Source organism: Capra hircus, chromosome 11 (assembly GCF_001704415.2).
Source record: "Capra hircus breed San Clemente chromosome 11, ASM170441v1, whole genome shotgun sequence".
NCBI classification, from domain to species: domain Eukaryota; kingdom Metazoa; phylum Chordata; class Mammalia; order Artiodactyla; family Bovidae; genus Capra; species Capra hircus.
Window position 1 is genome coordinate 12,226,998 of NC_030818.1, and position 20,208 is coordinate 12,247,205.

At 59.3% G+C, this 20,208-nt stretch overlaps 1 protein-coding gene across 1 annotated transcript; it reads left to right on the forward strand.

Moving 5' to 3' along the window:
* Positions 283–19,807, forward strand: LOC102187233 (cytochrome P450 26B1). Its single transcript, XM_018055050.1, has 6 exons — positions 283–1,120; positions 4,569–4,793; positions 13,691–13,966; positions 14,221–14,376; positions 15,736–16,020; positions 16,375–19,807. Exons 1-6 carry the CDS (start codon positions 917–919, stop codon positions 16,765–16,767), a joined length of 1,539 nt encoding a protein of 512 aa, XP_017910539.1. The 5' UTR covers positions 283–916; the 3' UTR covers positions 16,768–19,807.

The window sequence follows — 20,208 nt, forward strand, 5'->3', positions numbered from 1 at the left end:
CGAGAGACCGCGTCCCGGGACGGACTGCCTTTTCTTAATTGATACAATAGCCCAGCTCGGGTTTTCACCTCCTCCCCCAACCCCACCCCGCCTCACCCCTCCCGCCCGCCGCCGCCGCCGCCGCCGCCGCCGCCCCAGCGCCCGCCCGGGGCTCTGTCGCCGGCTGCGTCCCGTCCGGGCCGCGGGCCGCCGGCTCCGCACCCGCGTCCGCCTCGCCGCCTCGCCTGCCGCGCCCGCCTCGGGGGTGCAGCGGCGGCTCCGGGGCTCCGGCGCGCCGCCCCGGGCAGCCCAGAGGCGCTGAGCTCGGCCTCTCCACTCGCCTCAGCCGGGGAGCCTTCCCCCTTGCACCCAAAGTTTCTGGGTTCGTTGGAATTTGGGGATTCAGGATTTTTCCTTTTTTTAAAAGCCTAGGAATTTGAGGGGAAAACTTTTGACAAATCCATCGCACTTTCTCTCCGCTAGTTCTCTGTCCCCCTTCTTCTTTTTTTCCCAAACAGGGGAAGGGGCTTACGAGAGAGACTCCCGCTGGACAAAGTTCTCCCCAAGTTTTCCGAGTGTGATGGTTGCGGGGAGAGCCAGCCCATCAGCTTGATTCACGACTTCGTCTCGCCACCCCTCGAGCAACCCCTAAGCCCGCTATAAGGGAACACACAAACAAACAAACAAACAAAGTTACACTCCGAGTCGCCTCGTGTCTCCTCTCTCTCTTCTTCTAGGCGATTTCCCACCCGCCTCTGCTCTCCCCTCACAACCTCCACTTCCCTTCCCTCGGCCCCTTGCTCCTTCTCTGTTTCGGCTGGAGGTGCCAGGACCCCCGGCCGAAGCCTCCCCTCCCCCGCCGCTCGCGTCCCTTCTCGTCTGGCCCTCCCCTCCCCCGCCGAGGCCCGCACAGCCAATCCCCCGAGCGGCCGCCAACATGCTCTTTGAAGGCTTGGAGCTGGTGTCGGCGCTGGCCACCCTCGCCGCGTGCCTGGTGTCGGTGACGCTGCTGCTGGCCGTGTCGCAGCAGCTGTGGCAGCTGCGCTGGGCTGCCACCCGCGACAAGAGCTGCAAGCTGCCCATCCCTAAGGGCTCCATGGGCTTCCCGCTCATCGGAGAGACCGGCCACTGGCTGCTACAGGTAAGGGCGCACTCACTCCGTTGCTCTCCAGGTTCCGCTAACGGCGAGCACCGGGCGGATGGAGCCGCGGGCCGGCCAGGGGGCGCCGGGAGCCTGAAGGCACCAATCCCCGCCCCGCCCCTTCCCTCCTCTCCGCCTGAGCCGCTCGGGCTTCCCCGGCCCGCCTGCGGCGTGGTTCTGAGCCCGCTGGCGCCGGGTGCGCAGGTTCAAGGGGGTGGTAAGAGAGGTCCCAGGATCCCAGAGGGCTCCCAAGACCGACTTTTTCCAGCCGCGGGCGACTCAGCAGGGGTGCGCCTAGCGTCCTGGGGGCTTCCCGAGGCGCGCAAGTTGGAGGGGGCGTCCCGTCTAGAGCCGCTTTCGCCTCTCCTTCGCGTTCCCGTCCCACTGGCTGTCTACTTCCCGGTCTTTGTCGGTGTACCTGGGACCCGAAAACCGAGTCAGGGAAAGAAAGAGTGGGCCAGTGGCAGCCGGGATTGCCGCTCTGTTCCCGCCGCGTCCCGTCCTGGCCACGCCAGGTACTACTGCCCTGGTCCACGGTTTGAGAAAGTGTGTGTGTTTTGTGGTGGGAGAAGAAGGAGGTAACCCAAGGAAAATGAGAAGCCTGAGACCCGAGGTTTCTCGACTTTCGGAGAAAAGGGTCTGTTTACTTACTGGGTGGGGACAGTCTAGCAGGGGAGAGGAACTTGGGAGAGGTGTGTGAGATCCATAGAGAGCGTTTGTGTTTGTTGTTAGACGCCGCACAAACCACACTGCCGGCGATAATGGGGGTGGGCCTGTCGGGGACCAGACCCAGGTAGGTAATGGGGAAATTAATCTGGAATTAACCTCCTCAAGCGCTAGACAATCGCTTTTGCAATGTGTTAAACAGCAGGTTTTTCTTTGGGATGGGGGTCCTCTGGGTTAACCGCGGGAGGTGTGTTGCGTGCGCGTGTGCACGCGGGTTTGTCTGGCAGATGCTGATGAGAATTAGAAGGATGGCTGTACTGAAACAGACAGTCCAGGCCCAGGAAAGCTGGGGCGGGAGGTGAAGGCAGAGACCTGTGGGTTTAGAAGTGCGAAAGCTTGGCTTGAAATTAACAGACGCGTGCAATCCGCGCGTGCACACAGACACCCAGCGCAGCCCCGCCCCGCCCGGAGCCAATTGACAGCAGAGCTGGGGCGGGAGGGGCACGCGAGGTTCCTCTCCCCAGTGGTCTTCCCAAGTCCCGGAATCAAACTCATCTCTTTGGGGTTCGTGCAGCAAGGTGGGGTTCATTTCAACCAGTGAGACCTACATACCCCTCCCCCACCGCCGTGAAGAAATCCCTAGAGCCTCTCCCGTGCCAACACACTTAAAGGGTTAACTGCAGCGGTGGTCTAGGCTTTTGGCCGAGAATTTAGGAAATAAAATAATTCACAGGGGCGTCGGCCCCTGCCTTGTTATAGCCAATCTGCCGAATTCGCGGTCTGGCCCCCCCTTTCTTAACCCCCCCTCCCCCGGCCACCAACGTGCCCCTGACCTTTTCTCCGAATCCCGCAAGGGCCTCCGGGGCTCCGCGTCCAACTCGCACGTAAGATGGGGAGGGGGAACCAGGCCTACGCCTCCCCATCCGTCCGCCCCCGGGGGGCCCTTGACCCTCCCGGCGGGCGGGTAATGAGAGATGCGTGTAGAGGAGCAGTGAAGGGGTTAATGGGATCCCTCTGAATCCCAGCTTTATTTTTTCGGAGTCATTTATCAGATTTTACTGGGGGACCTCCAAGGGCTCTCCGTTTCCACCGTGCGCCATCTAAACAGAGCCCAGGGCTAAAAATACAACATTTTTGTATAAATTGGACTCGCGGCCCGAGCGGCCGCCCCTATGAAAGTCCTCTTTGTGAAGACCGTGGAAACGGCGGACAAATAACCCTTTATTAATACCACAAAAAACGCACTTTAATTATAGTTAGGCAGATCAGAGGTGGGGGGGTGGTGCGGCGGGAGAAAGGCGGGGGCGACCTCGGAAAATTCACAACTCAACTTTTGTGTCGAAAGAAAAGAAAAACAGAGGAAACGCAGGAGAGGAGCGAAGGAGAGTCAGACGGAGTGAGAGAGACCGGTACCTCTGGCAGAGCGAGGGAGCCCCGCTCCTCACCCCACTTTGGTCGCACCTCCACCCTCGCCTTGATTTCTCTTAAAGGGGTAGGCGCCGCCTAGAAGTGCCGCAGAGTGGCGGGAGTTCTCCCCCACCCGCCAACCTGGAGGCGCGGGCGCTCCGGGCTCGCTCTCTGTCGCGCGCCCGGGCCGGAGGCACATGTGGAAAAGTGATTAGGGCTCCGGGTTCTGCAGAGTCACTTTTCGGCGGGGCTGGGGTGTGTACACATCTAACTGGCGAATGCTTTTCCGCCGAAGAAAGGAAAGTGAGGAGGGGGACCAACCGGGGAAAAGAGGAAGCCGAGGGTCCCTTCGGGGGGTGCATGACCCCGCAGGTCTGGAGCCCGCATCCGCACGTCTGCTGGCGGGCAGGCGGGACAGCCTGACAGGTGGCGCCCCTCCCCCTTCACCGGGTTGCAGCCGTGGCCGGAGAAGGGTTAATGCGGGGCTGGGTGGCGAGCAACGACGTCAAAGGTGAGCGGGACGCCCCTGCCCCCGCCCCTCGGAGGTCCCCTCGGTTTCCGGTACCCTCGTGGGGCCAGCACCGCCAGCTCCTCCGAGCGCCCGGCCTGGGCCGGGGCCTGGCTCTGCTCGGCTCGCGCCGCCGCCGGGGATCCGGTTACCTGTGACGGCCGCCCAGCCCCGCCCCGCCCCACCCCGCGGGAAGCGCCTTCCTCTGCGCTCGCGTTCCAAACTCCAAGGCGGCGACCAAAGTCCTGCTCAGTTATTTCGGGGCAAATTGCATTCGGAAAATCGCGGCTCCGGGCCCGTGACTCTACCCTGCGGAGCTCTCAGAGGGCCGCCCGGTCCCTTCGAGGCCCACACCCGCTAACGGAAGGAACCCCAACCCCCATCAGTAGTGATTGCCTCGGGGCACCGACCGCTCGCCGCTATAAATAATCTTTGGCCTGCGGCCACCCCGCGGGGTCTCGCCAGCCCGTGGCCGCGAGCCTGGAAATATTTATTCCGAGAGTCTCCAGAGCGCGAGGCGAGGGAGGAGGGAGGCGGAGGCTCTAGTTTAGGGTCTCGCGGTCCGTGATACCTTTTCCCTCCCGCAAGTCATTACTAAGAAAACCTCCCGCGGGGTGCCCTGGGCCTCTCGCCCCCTTGCATTATTTATTATCCTCTAGGCCCCACTTCCCAGTTCTCGTGCATGCTATGAAAAATAAAACCTACGTGCGTGCGTGCGTATGTGTGTGAGTGGGATACAGGAGGGTAGGGAGCTGGTGCCCGAGGTGAGGTCCTCCGCCCCTCCCCCGAGGGCCCTCGAGGCTGGGCCTCCTGGACGTCCCATCTGGCGCTGTGGGCCCTGAGAAAGTTCTTGCGTGGCCCCTGCAGGGTTCTGGCTTCCAGTCGTCGCGGAGGGAAAAGTATGGCAACGTGTTCAAGACGCACTTGCTCGGGCGGCCGCTAATCCGTGTGACCGGCGCGGAGAATGTGCGCAAGATCCTCATGGGCGAGCACCACCTCGTGAGCACCGAGTGGCCACGAAGCACACGCATGCTGCTGGGCCCCAACACGGTGTCCAACTCCATCGGCGACATCCACCGGAACAAACGCAAGGTAAGAGACTCGCAACCGTGCTCTGATCCTCTTCTTGCGTGCACCCCCTCGGAGTGAGGAGTTCTTGGCGCCCCGGGAACGTCCCCACCAGAATCCGCGCCCGTATTTGCACACCATTTAGGAGAATCCCGAAGCTCCCTGCCTAGACAGCTGCGACCCCAGATCCAGGGCCTGCACAGGCCTCCTCCGGGTCTGCCCATTTGCTGACCCACCGCACCGTGCGCGCTACCAGGCCCAAAGGGAGGGTCATTGGGAGTTGATTTGGACAACTTGAACATGCGGCGATAGGGGCGTCCAAAGCCTGTCCTCGCCGTGTTCCACAAACCTGGACAAAAAGAGAGGGCGAACGGTGGCCAGCGCTCCTCCTTATCGCCCCTTGGAATCCTGAGGACTAGAAACGACTCATTCTAAAATCACACCTAGCCTTCCCTGCTGCAGGTTGCTTTAAGGGCACCGCGAGCAGGCGCGGGCGGCTGGGGGCACCTTGTGGCAGCGGTTGCTGGGCCTTGCCTGGGAGGGGCGAGGTGAAATTTGGGCCACCGCGCTCGGATCTGGGCCGAGGGGGAAGTACAAGGGGTGGGATAACAGCCGAGGGGCGGCGGGGGATCAAAGCGCACCTACCCTCCTCCCATAAAGAGGAAGAGAAAGTGGGTGTTTATCCTGTGGATTTCCCGAGCGCCTGGAAGAGGCGAGGAGGAGGCGAGCCAGCGCGCACGGAGCAAGCCTCCCCCGCCCCCTCCCAGGCTGCGCCGCCGCCGCGGCTCCGAGCGCGGGCGGCACGTGCTGTTTGAACTGCAGTAACCCGAAAGCTGAGCCGCCGGCGGGCGGGGCGCCGGCCCGCCGGCTTAAAGCGGCCGCGACGGGGGGAGGCGGCGCTGCACGACCTCCCCTCCCTTCATTTTTTCCATTGGGTCAGAGGACTCACCAGGTTTGAAACCTAGAGGAAAGGGGGAGGCAGCGTGTGATCTCCGGGAAAAGGGGCAGAGCCCGGGAGACAGGAGAGGGCCACGGTGGGCAGCCCCCTCCGCCGGAAGTCTGTGTGTGAACGGAGGAATTCATCCCGTAGAATTCGATGTATTGCGAACGGCCCGCGAAGAGTAGTTCATCGTAACAGACAAAAGGAGAAAAAATCAGAGGGGACTGGGCTGCACATACCCACCCCCGCCCCCGCCCTCGGCCCCCGCCCCCGCCCCCGGCCCCCGTCCTCGCCCTCGAAAAGCACGCATTTCAGGGGCTGGAAAAGGGGCTTCTGAAGTAGTCTCTCCAGCTGCTTCATTGGAGCCGGAAGCAGCTAACAGAGCCCGGGGGCAGATGGGGAGGGTTCTCGGGAGTGGCGGGGGGGGGGGGGCCAAACACTTCTTTTTTTCTTTTGGTGTAACTCCACCAAAAGTTTATTTTAAAGAGTTAGGAGAGCGCCTGAGACTCAGAAACCCAGCTTCAAAGAATGTGGTTTAGAAAGCCATTTTTGTCCGCCGCTCACAGAAGAGGACCCTGAGGCTTAGAGAGGTTGAGGGACTTGAAACAGGTCAGGTCAGTTCAGTTCAGTCGCTCAGTCGCGTCCGACTCTTTGCGACCCCATGGACTGCTTGCAGCAGTGCAGGCTTCCCTGTCCATCACTAACTCCCAGAGGTCGGGAAACAGGTCGGGAAGGAAGAAAAGGCAGGGCAGGGCCTGCAACACTGGCGTCTCTGGGAAGAGCGTTTCTAAGCCATCAAGGACAGCCTTCTCAGCCCTGCCCACCTGGGGCTGCCAGAAGCTGAGAGTGGAGATGGGGGATGGGGGATGGGGGATGGGGGATGGGGGATGGGGGGGTGCTGGGAGGAAGAAAGCTTGATCAGGACCTGAGTGTGAGACCCTGGGGATGTGGAAGGTTTGCGGGGAGGCTCTTGCCTTGCAGTTGCCTTCACCCTCTGCCTGACTTGGCTGTAGGCCTTCAGGTGGGGCAGGGCCCTCCTGGAAAGTCCCCGAGGGCTTGGCTTTCTGTGGTCCGTTTGGAAGGAGGGCGGGAGGGTGGGGGAGGGGGGACCCCGTGGATGCTGCTGGAGGAATACTCAGGGAAGGAAGCCTGGGGGACAGGGTGAGGTGGTGGGACCTGAGAGAGGCCAGAAAGCTGGGCCATCGAGGAGGCATGGATAGTGTCCCTCTTGCTGGCACCCTTGCCCTCTAGCTCCTTGGGGGTCTGGAGCAGCCAGAGACCAGCTCATCCTGACAGAGACTTGGGGACCCTCTGTGTGTACTGGTGGTGGCCTTGTTATGTGGCATGTGTGTGTCTTATGTTAAAAAGACAGATGAAAAGGTCCTTCTCCCCCAAATCGTTAATTGGTGTTCCAGCAGCTTAAGTTTACTGAGTTAAATAGCAGGGCTTGGGCTAGAAACGAACATAGAAGGTAGGTATACAAACATAAAGGCAAGGTCCTTGCCCTTGAAGAGTGGAATCTGGCTGGAGGGATGAGAAGAGAATACTCAGGGGCACACATATGGGTCGAGAGAATGGCCTGTTAGCTGGACCCAGTGCCTGGTAGACCCACTTTGGCCAGAGTTGGGGCTGCCCCATGGCTCTCCTGCTGCCTTATCCAGCCCGCACTGCAAGCAGGGACCCTGGCCTGCTGAGGGTAAGCATGTACCCGCAGGAAGTGGGGCCCAGGTGTAGTGAGGCCCTGCTGGTGGGGAACTAGGAGCGTCACTGTTTCCATTGGGGCAGGTACCCCACCCCTTCTCTGGGAGGTCTGACCAGATGTGCTGGGAAGGGGTTCCTCACAGTCATCGCTGAAGTCCAGGTGTTTGTCCAGGCTGCCCTGGTGGTCTAGGGCCCAGAGGGGTAGGGTTGCCAGGGAGAACACCTCGCCCAGTCTAACAGAGTCCTCTCTGGACTCCAGGCCAGTGTCGTCATAGCCACCACCTCAGACTCTGTCCCCTCCTCTGTTAGGCCTCCCCTGCCTGGGGCCTGGGGAGTCTCTGATTTTGAGGGGAGGGACTGCATCTCTCTATGTATGCGGAGAGGCTGGGTTGCCCTGGAAGAGTGCATGGAGAGAAGTAGAGAAGATCGGAGGAGGGTTACCAGAGACACAGAGGAGGGGGACAGGGAGTTGTCATGGGTCGTCCTGGAAGCATCCAGTGCCGAACCCCGCACACCAAGATCAGACATTTCCTCTTTTTCTTTGTAGCTAGGGCCTGGCTTCTTTACACTGAAGAGCCAGCATCTTCAGGGCATTTCAGGCAGTGGCCCTGAGATTTTGCCAGAGAACTTGGAGTTCTCTGCATCAGAGTGCATCCCAGGGATGAACTTAGCTTTGGAGCTCTGGACCAGAGAGACCTTAGGAGTGGTCTTCTTGCCCCTCCTACTCTGCCTCCTGGCTCAGGGACTTCGGTGTCCATGACTGAGATAGGGGAACAGCTTCTCAGGTTTTGGGGGTAGGAATTAAGACTCTCTGCCACCCATCTATGGCTCCTTACAGACAGCCTTTTAGCCCCCTGGGTGGGGATGGAGCTCAAGGTCAGGCTCATTGTACTTCTTTCAGAAATCCTGTGTATGCTGGGATTTGTGTCAGGATAGAGAGACCAGGAGGTGCTTCGGCAGGAGGGCAGAGCCAAGAGGGTCCACGGTTGCGGGATCCTGCGGGAGGCCAGCTCAGACCGGCTCCAGGTGGCCTTTGAACCAATGCACAGCCTCTGGCTCCAAAGTCATGTCCATCAGGTTTGGCTCAGGGCAGAAGTTTCTACCTGGGTTGAATGGGAAGACAGTGAATGGCCAGGCAGCCCCGCTCCTGGGAGCTGCCCCCGCCTCCCCCACCTCCGACATAGGCTCAGAGCCTTTGTTCTGCCAGCCGAGGTCCTTCACCAAAAGTTACTGTAGCATCAGGGGCTTCTGAGGGGGCAGTTGACAGGATCGGATGTCTCTGAAGGTCAGCGGGGGAGGGTGCCCATGGCTGGCTGCCAGGGTGCCTGGGAGTGGTCTCCTCCCTCTGTGTACCCTTGTTGGGCAGGGGCAAGTGGTGTGGGGGCTGTTCTCTCCCTTCCCTCTCCCTCCTGCGTCCTCCTCCCAGGGAGGGATGGATCCAAGACTGTGATGCTGAGGGATGTGCTCACTCTCCCAGCCTTGGGAGGCAGTTGTGGCCTTGGCCGGCAGCAGGGAGGCTTGGCCGGGGTCTGCTCCGGCCCTGAGCCCTCTATGCCGGTTGCTGTATCTGTTCCAGGCGCCCCAGGCTGAAGGGCAGAGGTTGGGGGTGCGCCTCCAGGGACTGACAAAGTTTGAGAGTAAACCAGAGTAGCCAAAACAGCTGGCCTTACCCTTAGAATACACTTGGGCCCTTGAGGAGCGTCCCCCAGGCTCATAGATACATTGGAGTCCCCAGGACTGCTAGAGGCTGGCTCAGTGGGTTTGGAGTGGTGGGAGGCCAGGTATTCAGGGACCCTGGTGAGTGTGGCCAGTCATGCCTGGGACTGTGACCTTGGGAGGCCCTTCCTGCTTTGGGCCTCAGCTTTCCAAGGGGGTTTGTCTCTGGCTTGAGGAGGGTTAGAAGGGTCTGGGAAGACCTTCTCAGAGTCTGTGGCTCAGCAGGAATGTACCAAGTGCTGCCCTCCCCTCACCCACTGGGTGCTTTTGTTGTATGTGGAAGAATTAGGGGAGACAGTCAGAGCTGGACTCAAACAGGGGACAGAAACTCTGTTCCCACAGGTGCTGAGGACCCAGAAGGGGCATGCACAGGCTGGGCAGGGCGGGGGTGGGGGGTATGTCTGGCCAGCACCTCCCCATCAGAGGGTCTGAGTGGGGCCTGACTCAGGAGGCAGCCAGGGTGAAGTGGAGGTCCAGTGGAAATGCCAGGCAGCCAAGGGGTGACGTCCTCCCCTGTCCTCCCCCTTCCTTGAGTATAAAGTGCACACCTTGGCGTCACCCCTGTGCTGTGCGGACAGCTGCCTCGGCGGCTGCCCGCCCTCTGTTATTCTTTCCACTCGCAGGCTGCGGCTCCGGTGGCTTGGCGGGGTGGCCTGCCCGGGCCCCCACCCTCCCGGGCAGCCGCTTCCATTCCTCCCAGTCTGAGTCACTGGCCCGGGGAGTGGGTTCCCTCTCCGGCTCTTCCAGCTTCTGAGGCTGCCCATCTTTCTTTGCATCCATCCAGTTGTGAAGGGGCAGTTATCTGGCTGAGTGGGTCAGCACAGGGCTCTGGGGACCCGGTGAGCTACTCCCCTCCCAGGGTGAGACACAGGGAGGGGGGCCTCGGGGTGTGTGAGAGAGACATTTGCAGAAACAGTCACAGGGAATCTGAGCCTTGACAGCCCCCTGGTGACTACCCCAGCCCCCGCTGTAGAATCCACTTTTATTCCAGGGAGAGGAAGAACCAGGGATGGGGGTTCTTGAGCCAACTGCATTACTGGGAAAGCTGGTAGAGGTGGGGGGAGGGTTTCCAAGCACACCATCCTTCAAGGCCGAGCCTATCCTGCTCGGCTTCCCTGAAGTTCCCAGGTCTCCCGCGCCCTGCCCTCCCAGCACCGACCCGATGGGGCATTCCCTACCTGCTGCTCTCTCTGCCGGGCTCTGCAGAGCCGGGCTGGTTCCTGGTGACCTTTGTCCAGCATTCTTGGCTCACTTGTGGGAATTCCCAGGGAAGCCCCAGAGGGAAACAAAGCAGTCCTGGCTCCCACTGCGACTGCGGTCAGGCCCTGGGCTCTGGGGCCACGGGACACCCTTCGCCTCCTCACCCAGAGCTGCTCCGCCGGCGCCTTCCCCAGTGCCCGAGTGCTGACCCTACCCGCCCCCATGAGCCCCGGCCTTCCTCTGCCCTGGCCAGCACCTCCGCCTCCTCCTGGGCTTTGTGGTGGGCGGTGGTTTCTGGGCTGCCCCAGCTTTGGGAAGCGCCCGCGTTGTTAACCCTGGGCACGGTCCCAGGGATGAGGCCCTGGAGTTTCCCGGCGCCTGGGAGGCCCCGATGCCTGTGGAACAGCTGAGCAGGAGGCACGAGCGTGGTCTTAATGACCACGAGCAAAGCCCCTTGAGCTTGGAGTGCCCGCAACCTGCCTTTGCTTAGCTTCTCGTTTGGGTAGTTTTTCCCCCTCAGGGGGCCTCTAAGGAGAACCATGGGACTGCCAGGAGGAAAGGGATCCCAGAGCATCCAGTTAGACTCCTGGATGGGTCAAGATAAGGGCCCTGGTTGGGGCTGCAATTCTTTCAGAAGCCCCGCCTCAAAGAGCCTGCAGATTCAGGCATCTTGGGGTCATTTCAGCTTCTGGCCTTGCTCAGGGCCCCTTCCCACTTGGATGTGAGGTGTGGACCCCCTGCTCTGGAATCGCTCTGCTCAGTCCCAGGTCCCCTTGTGTCCTTCCTGTTGTCCGTGGTTCCCAAGGCTTGAGTAGGAGCAATTCAGCCAGCCATCGCTAGAGGGCGCAGGGACTGTAACCTTTGGGACAGGGCAGGGCTTGTCCCTGGGTCCTGCCTGGCCACTCCTCTGGGTGCAGTGGGGTCCCTCAGAGCTCCCCGTTTGGTAGCCCTGGAGTGACCCCTCCTGAGCCACTGTAGCCCATACAGAGTGTGTGAGTAGAGGCCCAGCAGGCAATTATATCATGTGATTATACCAGATTCTGGGCTTTGAAGGGATAGTGTCTACTTAGGGACACATGGATATTGGTGTTTATGTGATTTGTACGTTGAAAGGAACCTCAGAGGTCACCTGGTTCAGCCTCACCAGTTTACAGATGAGGAAACTGTGAGGCCAGGAGGTGATTTGGCCATGATATTACGGTGAGTTGGTGGATGATATGGGATTAAAACTCAGGTTTCCAGGTGCCAGGCCTGCCTTTTTCTACCACCCACTGCATGGACAGAGGAGCCTGTCAGGCTACAGTCCACGGGATTGCAAGAGTCAGACATGACTTAGCGACTAAACCACCACCACCACTGCATCTTAGGAGCCTCGCTGGCTTTGACTTTGGCTGGTCCTCGTCAGCATGGGCCTCTGCTTGCTTCCCCCTCCCCTTCCACATGCCCACTTTTGTGCCCAGGTCTTCTGTGTGCAGGGGGCCCTGGCCAGCACCTGCTCCCTTTCCTTCAGGGTAGTGCCCTTGACTCTGCTCTGGACTGGCTGGCTCTGGCCAGGCATGGTGCCCCCACTGTCCCTGCCTGCCCTACCTCCAGCCTCCCCACGGAGGAGGGCTCCTGTGTCCCTCAGGAGCCTGCTTGGCTCCCATGGACCACTTTCTGTGGGCTCTTTGCTATTTTATAAGGGCCCCTAGTCAGCTGGTGCTGAGTTCTGGGGCGGTGTGCTGCTCCTACCCATAAAACTCTTGGACCAGGAGTGGAACCTGGAATCCTAAAAACACCAGGGTTGGAGGGGAGTGCTGAGGCAGAGAGCATGCTGGAGGGAGGTGGCCCTGGAAATTCCCCGGGCCCCCACAGCTGAGCAAGGTGTGAGTGACCTGGCCAGGCCTGGGCTGCCCCTGCCACCTCCCCTCATCCTTCTACATTTCAGCCGTCCCTTAGTAGCAGGAGCAGCTCCAAACAGTGCTGGTTTTTCTGCCCCTCAGCGGCCTCCTTCCCTCCCTCCCTCCCTCTGCCCACCGGGAATTTCGGAATGAAAGTGCTATTGTGAGCGTCTGGCTGGGCCACTGAAGGGCCAGCACTGTTATTTCTGCAAACCAGCCCTCCCATTAGCCATGCAGGGCCGAGGCCAGGAAAATGTTACCTTTTCCTTCTTGAGCTGACTGCAGGGGAAATTCTCACATTTACAGTTTGTGCGGTGGTTGTGTTTGGGGGCAGGAGGGGAGGGCGGGCGCGTGTGTGTGGTTTGCGTGGGGCTGATTGGGGGTGGCTAGAGGGATATTTGTCTCCTTCCTCTGCTCTGCCTCTCCCCTCTCTGCCTTTCCTGATGACCTTTCCCTCGGCATTGGTGGGGGCACCCCTTCTTTCTGTCTCCAGGGGTTGGGGCTAGAGGTTGTTGGTTGCCAGTGAGACCCACAGGCCAGCAGTAAATAAACGCACATCTTACCCTCTCCTCTGCATCTTGGGCAGCAACGTGAAACCGTGCACAGGGGCATCTGGGTGAGGAGGGGCAGGGGGGCTAAGGACTTCTTTGCTCAGGAATTGCAAGGACAAAAAGCAAGGGAGGTGGAAGCAGAGACTCACTGGCTACTTAAAATGAACTGGGAAGATGCAGGGAATTAAAAGACCTTGGCTTTCTGACCTTTTGAGGTGAAAAGCCTTACCTCCATTCCCCTGCCTCCAGACCCGGTCACAGTGAAGACTTCTGGATGGCACAGTAACAGACACCCTCGGATCTCCACCCAATAGGTATTTTGCAGGGAGTGAGAGCAACCTTGGGTCTCAGGAAGTTCGCCTTAGACCCTCATGTTCTCCCATCAGTGGAATAAAAGACCCACCTCCTGCTTTCCACCTCTTCCTTGTGCAGTCCACTCACCTGTGTGCTGTTCCTGCTGGGCACATCTGTGCCGTGGCCTAGGCATTTGGGAATGGCCCCTGCAGTGGAGGGGCAGCCTCCCCCCAGCCCTGCCCAGCCCCCTCTTGTGTTGCCCCTCATGCTGGCATGGCCGCATGGCCTACAGACCTGTTGGCAGCTGGACTGCCGGGTCTCCAGGCTCTGCCATTGTTTGGAGCACATGCTTTTCTGGGGCTTCATTAAGGAATGACAGCTCAGGTCACCCTGTGAGTGATGTTGAATGTCCCAACTCTGTGAACTGTTTTCATCCCGTCCTTCCCCCGCCTTCCCTTCAAGACATGGGCAGTGGGAGGGGGGCTCAGAGCGGAGGAGCCAGCAGAGGGACTGTGACTGGAGACGGGAAGGCCTGAGGCTAGTCAGGGCAAGGACCTGGAGTTTGCCTGATCGCGGTCATGGGGACTGCGATTTGGCTGGGCAGGCCTGAGTCCGTCTGACCAGTTCACTCCCCTGCAGGTCTTCTCTAAGATCTTCAGCCATGAGGCCCTGGAGAGCTACCTGCCCAAGATCCAGCTGGTGATCCAGGACACGCTGCGTGCCTGGAGCAGCCACCCTGAAGCCATCAACGTGTACCAGGAGGCTCAGAAGCTCACCTTCCGTATGGCCATCCGCGTGCTGCTGGGCTTCAGCATCCCCGAGGAGGACCTGGGGCACCTCTTCGAGGTCTACCAGCAGTTTGTGGAGAACGTCTTCTCCCTGCCTGTCGACTTGCCCTTTAGTGGCTACCGGCGGGTGAGCACGCAGGGCCTGGGCGGAGAAGAGATGGGCATCCATGAGCTCCTCTCAGGGAGGGGCAGCTGACTGCTAAGATAGTCAGAGAGGGGTTTCAGTGGCAGGGCACAGTGGACCCTTCACCTGGGGTCTCTGCTGCTTAGATGGGAAATTCTCAGAGGATTCGCCACTACACCTTGCCAGAACTTGGGAGGAGGCCCTTGGTGACCCTGCCCTTCCCCTTGGGTAACCAGACGACCTCCTCCCTGCCTCAGGGCATTCAGGCAAGACAGACCCTACAGAAGGGCCTGGAAAAGGCAATCCGGGAGAAGCTGCAATGCACGCAGGGCAAGGACTACGCAGACGCGCTGGACATCCTCATCGAGAGCAGCAAGGAGCACGGGAAGGAGATGACCATGCAGGAGCTGAAGGTGGGCCCCCCCCCCAACCCGGGCAGCGCAAGTGCGCGAACTCCACCCCGGGACTGCACATGCACCCTTACGGGTGGGGCCATCCCTTCCCTCCCCATGACTTGCTGTGCACACAGTCCTGGTGATGAACAGGTCCCCACAGCAGCTGGGCTGCGGGCTCTCCATCCCACCAGTTCCCTCTGCCATTTTGGAAAAGATGCTGGAAATTGGATCCTAGAAATCCTGAACACATGTGGCGTCAGGGGCATTGTCAATCCCCTCGTCTGCTCCTCACCCCAGCCCTCCCCCCGTCCAGTATGCCTTTCATGGTCACAGCAGCCTTAGGAGCTCACCTAGGGAAACGAGGCCCAGAAGGAGAAGCCACTTGCTGGAGAGCGGGCTCAGCCCTTGAAGAGGAGCAGCCTTTTCAAATGGGAGGCGCAGCCTGCCTGGCACGGGCCAAATCCAGCTGGGCTGCCAGCCCCGGGACTGTCCTCTCTGGGCTCTAAGAAAGTCTTCCTGCCTCCCCTTTCTTGAGGTGGATGTTCATCCTCACTTAGACTCTGCTGCCCACATGCTTCCCAGGTGCCCGTGGACACTGAACTGCCAACTGCTCCATCCCTGTCTGTGCTTCCCCTTTTTTTTGTTTTTTGTTGTTAAATCTCTAATGGGCCAGAAAGGAGCTCAAAAGACTTCCCCATTTCATAAGAAGTTTTGTGACTTGTAGGTAGTGCCATGGCAAGTAAGGGACATACTCGTTCACTCCGCTCTCTGGGCTCAGCATCCATATTTGTAAAATGCAGGGCTTGGAATGAGACGGCTCGGGGAGGCCTTTTCATGGGGCACCATTGCTCCCCAGAGGGCCCTGGAGGGGCTCTAAGTCATTGGGGGGCCACCTCACCTCAGCCTTCTCACTGCAGGCCCCATCCTAGGTCCTCCTGCCTCCTTAACCTCTCAGCTCTCCTGACCATCTACCACCTCCCTCCTTCTCCTGAGGAGGAAGGAAAAGCTGGGGCTGCCAGTCTGGAGGCCCAGCTGGAGACCCTGCACCACACTCTGCTGGCCCGAACAGTGCCTGCTCCTTGGGATTTGCTCTTTTTCCTGTGAGCTCACTGCACTGATGAGGGCTGATGGCCAGCCCTGGAATCCAGCAGTGAGTGGGAAGCAGCCATGCCCCAGGGGACTTTTAGGCTAGTGCCTCTGCCCAGTCAGGGGACTGGACCTATGTCCACCGTGGCTGACATGCCCCAGCAATGTGAGGCTCAGAGGAAGCACCAGGGCTCAAATAGATGGCCCCAGGGTCGGGGGGACATGGGTGGGGAGGGGCTGCCGCCAGGCTGAACCCAGGTCGCAAGCGGCGCCTCCTCTCCGCTGCTGCAGGACGGGACCCTGGAGCTCATCTTTGCTGCCTATGCCACCACTGCCAGCGCCAGCACCTCGCTTATCATGCAGCTGCTGAAGCACCCGGCCGTGCTGGAGAAGCTGCGGGAGGAGCTGCGGGCCAAGGGCCTCTTGCACAGTGGCGGCTGCCCCTGCGAGGGCACGCTGCGCCTCGACACGCTCAGTGGGCTGCACTACCTGGACTGCGTCATCAAGGAGGTCATGCGCCTGTTCACGCCGGTCTCCGGCGGCTACCGCACGGTGCTGCAAACCTTCGAGCTCGATGTGAGACTCCCATGGGCTGTGGGGCGGGCCGATGGGAAAGATCAGCTCCCCGTGGGGTACCTCAGTCCCAGTCTCATGGGGAGATGATGCTGATTTTCAGGAAGCTTTCAGGCTAGTAGGAGGGTCCTTGCCCCAAATGCTGGGTCAGATGCAGCCCCCCTGGGTGTCCTGTGAAGCTGCCGTGAAACATCTATAAATAGGTGGACTGACATGCCCAAAGGAGAGCCTGGCCAGGCCCCCGGGACCACAGTGGGAACATCTGGGTGGGGGCTGGCAGGCAGAAGGTCCTAGGTCCTCTGAGACCCCCTCTGGTTCTCACCACCCCTCCCCGTCCCTTCCCCTACCTGCCTCCAGGGTTTTCAGATCCCCAAAGGCTGGAGTGTCATGTACAGCATCCGGGACACACACGACACGGCGCCCGTGTTCAAGGATGTGAACGTCTTCGACCCCGACCGCTTCGGCCAGGCGCGGAGCGAGGACAAGGACGGCCGCTTCCATTACCTCCCTTTCGGCGGCGGTGTCCGGACCTGCCTAGGCAAGCACCTGGCCAAGCTGTTCCTGAAGGTGCTGGCGGTGGAGCTGGCCAGCACCAGCCGCTTCGAGCTGGCCACCCGGACCTTCCCCCGCATCACCTTAGTCCCCGTCCTGCACCCTGTGGATGGCCTCAGCGTCAAGTTCTTTGGCCTGGACTCCAACCAGAACAAGATCCTGCCAGAGACCGAGGCCATGCTGAGCGCCACGGTCTAAGGCTCCAGGCCTCGGGGTGGGAGCGATGGGAGGGTAGTAACCTGTGTGCGGGTGGGGCTGGCGCCCGGGGAAGGGGGAGGGCCCCCCAGGCCTTGCTCTCCCCTGTCCCTCTGCCTGGCAAACCTGCCCCAAGTCAAAAGAGGCCCAGCCTCCGGGGTTGGGCCCTCCCCCTGTCCCTGCGCCTCTCCAGTCTCTCTGGCTCCCAGCAGCTTAGTCCCCCGGCCCCCGGCCCCGCCCCGGGCCCCGCCCCAGGCCCGCATGCCCCTCACAGTGTTAACCATAGGCTGTGCTGCGGCCCTTGCTTGTGATGTTCTGAACTGGTCTCTCCCCTCCCTTTTCTTTTGGCCTTTTTAGTTTGAGGTCAGGTGGTTGACATGGGGAGGGAGAAAAAGAGGTGCCCTCTTTGGGCCTCTCTTCGGCACCACTCCCCGCCCCGGCTCAGACAGGCGAGTGCCCCTCCCGGTGGCCACCCGTGCCCGTGGGGAACAGCATTGTGGGTAATAGAACACCGGTCACCCTTGGCAGAGCGGGGATGGGTTGTCACCAGCCTGGAGGCCCACCCCTTGCCATTTGGGACGTTTGAAATTACCTATTGCTGCTACTTTTTCTCTCTCTGACCTTGGGGCAAAGGAGCCCCAGGCCCTGTTCTCCCAGCATCCTCCCTGGTGGCCCTGGGCACGCGCACTGACACCCCCACCTTTCCACCAGGCGGCTCAGAGCCCACCCTGCTCCCTGTACACCCACGCCCAAGGCCCTCTGCCCATGGGCTGACCCCTGCACCCCATCCCCCATATTTATTCACTGATATAACCGACTCTTGGTGTTACTGGGACTGGGAACAAGCATTCCACCGTCCCCTGGCTTCCATCCCAGCTGTCCCAGGCAGGACTTCTGCAAGTGACCCAGCCCCCAGCCCCTGCCCCCGCCGGCCGAGGGTCGAGCAGCTCCCCCAGGCACCAGACCTTCTGTGGGTTCAACCTCGGAGCCTCACTCCCGGGGTGAAATCCAGTGGGTCTGCCTTTGTCCCGGGGGGAGATGGGGAAGTGGCGCGCTGCCTCCCTGCCCGCTCTGTCGGAAACCTCGAGTACAGGGGCCTAGGAGGCCGCTGCCGCTTCCCACATGGTCACTGTCCACCGCGGTGCCCCCCGCTCTGGCTGGTAAGTATGGAGAAGGATACGGGTTCTTCTGACGGGGAGCCAGGGCCTCCGTCATCCCTCCCTTGACCCTCTCCCTTTGCCCTTTGCCCTTGGAAAGGTGTCCTTGAAGTCCCTTCTCACCTCTATGCCACTGTCTGCTTAGCCCAGCTCAGGGGTGTGGGGACCAGATGAAAGCCAGGGGAGGTGAGAGCAGAAGGCAGCCCTCCATCGGCCGTAGTGGCTTGAGGTGGCTGTGGGGAGCGCTGCAGCGAGAGCTGAGGAGGAGGGTACGTGCGACTTGTCAAGTGATTTGGTTGAAAATGAGCGGTCAGGGGATGGAGGAGGAATAGCTCCTGCCACTGGCATTTTGAGTGTTGGCAATGAGGGATGCCTCCCAGGATGGTTTTGGGCCTCTGGTGAGTCTCTAAGTGATTTTGTCTGTTTCCAAAATTTTCTCTGCTTTTCATGTTTCTCTGTTGGTGTTTGATGTTATAAAAGCAATGAATCCTCTTTAGGAGAAAATAAAAAACACATAGAAGAATAATGCGGGACACCAGTGCCCCCAGTGGGCTCTCCGCAGCAGTGACCCAGTGGCTTCCCAGTGGCGTCCAGGGGGCAGGTGGCAGCCCTCCACTCCTGCCCCCGCTCACACCTACCCTGTGCTGGGCTTTACGGGAGTGGTTTGTGCCCATGGGCGTTCTCAAGTATTTCATTCGGCTCCTACCTTTTCATTATTTAAGAAGCCAGGGCAGCACAGACATTATTGACAAAACTTGACATTAAAAGAGTAATATTCTCAATTTCCCCCCATACCATTCTGAAAAACAGGCAAAACCCCCCCACAAAAAAACATATTAAGGACTCATCAAAGCTTGTGAAACAGCTGCACGGTGCACCAGAATTTGTCCCCTACAAAAAGCCCATGCACCTCTGGAAGGTCCATGCACCTCTGGAAGGTCCATGCACCTCTATGCTGACCCATCTTACCCTGAACCAATTGTTTTTTGACAGCTATCTAGGATTGCAGTAAGTGCAGATTCATCAAGAAGCCCGCCAGGCCTGGACCTGGCAAGGGGCAGGGAGCTGGAGGGCTGTGGGAAGCTTCAGTGGCCTTTGGCCACCAGCCTGGGAGGGGCAGAGAAGGCAAGACAGAGGATCCCTGTGAGGGAGGGAAGAAGGATTACTTACCCCACTGGGTCTCAAAGGGGTTAAGAAGAGAACTGAAGAAAGCTCTTGACTGGCTGACAGGAGGGTTTCAATGTCGAGACTCATCCATCTCTCCTCTTTACATCCATCCGTGTCTGTGTGCTTGTTGTAGGTTTTATAGTGGTAGCATTAGATGGGTGATGTGTTCTCACTTACCATTCCTACTTGACATTAAAAAGACAGAACCCCACAAAGCTCTTCACGCCATGGGCTTGCAGATTGAAGCACTTTCAATGTTGGGCGCTGGCATTTGTGTTCTGGGCATCATCTTGACTCTGCCCAGATCGCTCTAATTTTATACACAAAACTTGTTTTTTCATAAATGTTATAATTTTGTGTCTGTCTTTATAAACTATTATAAGTACTATTTTTGTTATAATTCAAAATAGATATTTAGTATAAAGTTTTTGCTGTTAAATATTTGTTATTTAGTAAAATATGAATTGTTTCCTCTATTGTAAACATGGTTCAAAATATTAATATGTTTTTATCACAGTTGTTTTAATATTGAAAAGAAGCACTTGTGTGTTGTGTTTTGATCTGAACCTGGTGCCGTGTGAGTGTTTTTGCTGTCATGTGGTTTTACTCTGTATATAATATTCCACATTGCATATTAAAAAAATGTTGTGCATTTTGTGATTTTGGAAATACTCAATGTGGCTCTTTTATAGGCTTCCATAATAAACCGTGAAGACTCACCCTCGTTTGGCTCTCTGGCCTCTGCTTTCTCAGCTCCCTGAAAGGGTCCTCCTGGCCACCTACAGTCCCTTCGTTGACACCCAGTCCCACCCACTTCTCAGGGAGGAAGGTCTCAGGGTTGGTCCTGAAAGGCCACACCCCGCCACTCCCCATGTGAAGGCACACAGTAGCTGTGTCCTGGGAGCAGCAGGTCCCCCGGGCAGTGGGGGGTGTACTTGGATGGTCACTGGCCCCAGAAGCCTGATGTGGGATGGAGTGACTGGGAGCTGAGTCCTGGCCACGTGGCTGGGCCAGGTGTCTTGGCAACCAGAGTGCTGCAGAATCCAGCTGGTTTACACGAGTGAGGACACGGATGTTCACAGCCACATGACAAATAGGAGAGCAGAACTCAGTTCTCCTA

Bases quoted from the DNA above. Each gene is read 5' to 3' on its own strand.
- LOC102187233 (XM_018055050.1), top strand. From the start codon at position 917: ATGCTCTTTGAAGGCTTGGAGCTGGTGTCGGCGCTGGCCACCCTCGCC. The intron at 1,121-4,568 runs GTAAGGGCGCAC...TGGCCCCTGCAG, and splicing joins CCGGCCACTGGCTGCTACAG to GGTTCTGGCTTCCAGTCGTC. The intron at 4,794-13,690 runs GTAAGAGACTCG...ACTCCCCTGCAG, and splicing joins TCCACCGGAACAAACGCAAG to GTCTTCTCTAAGATCTTCAG.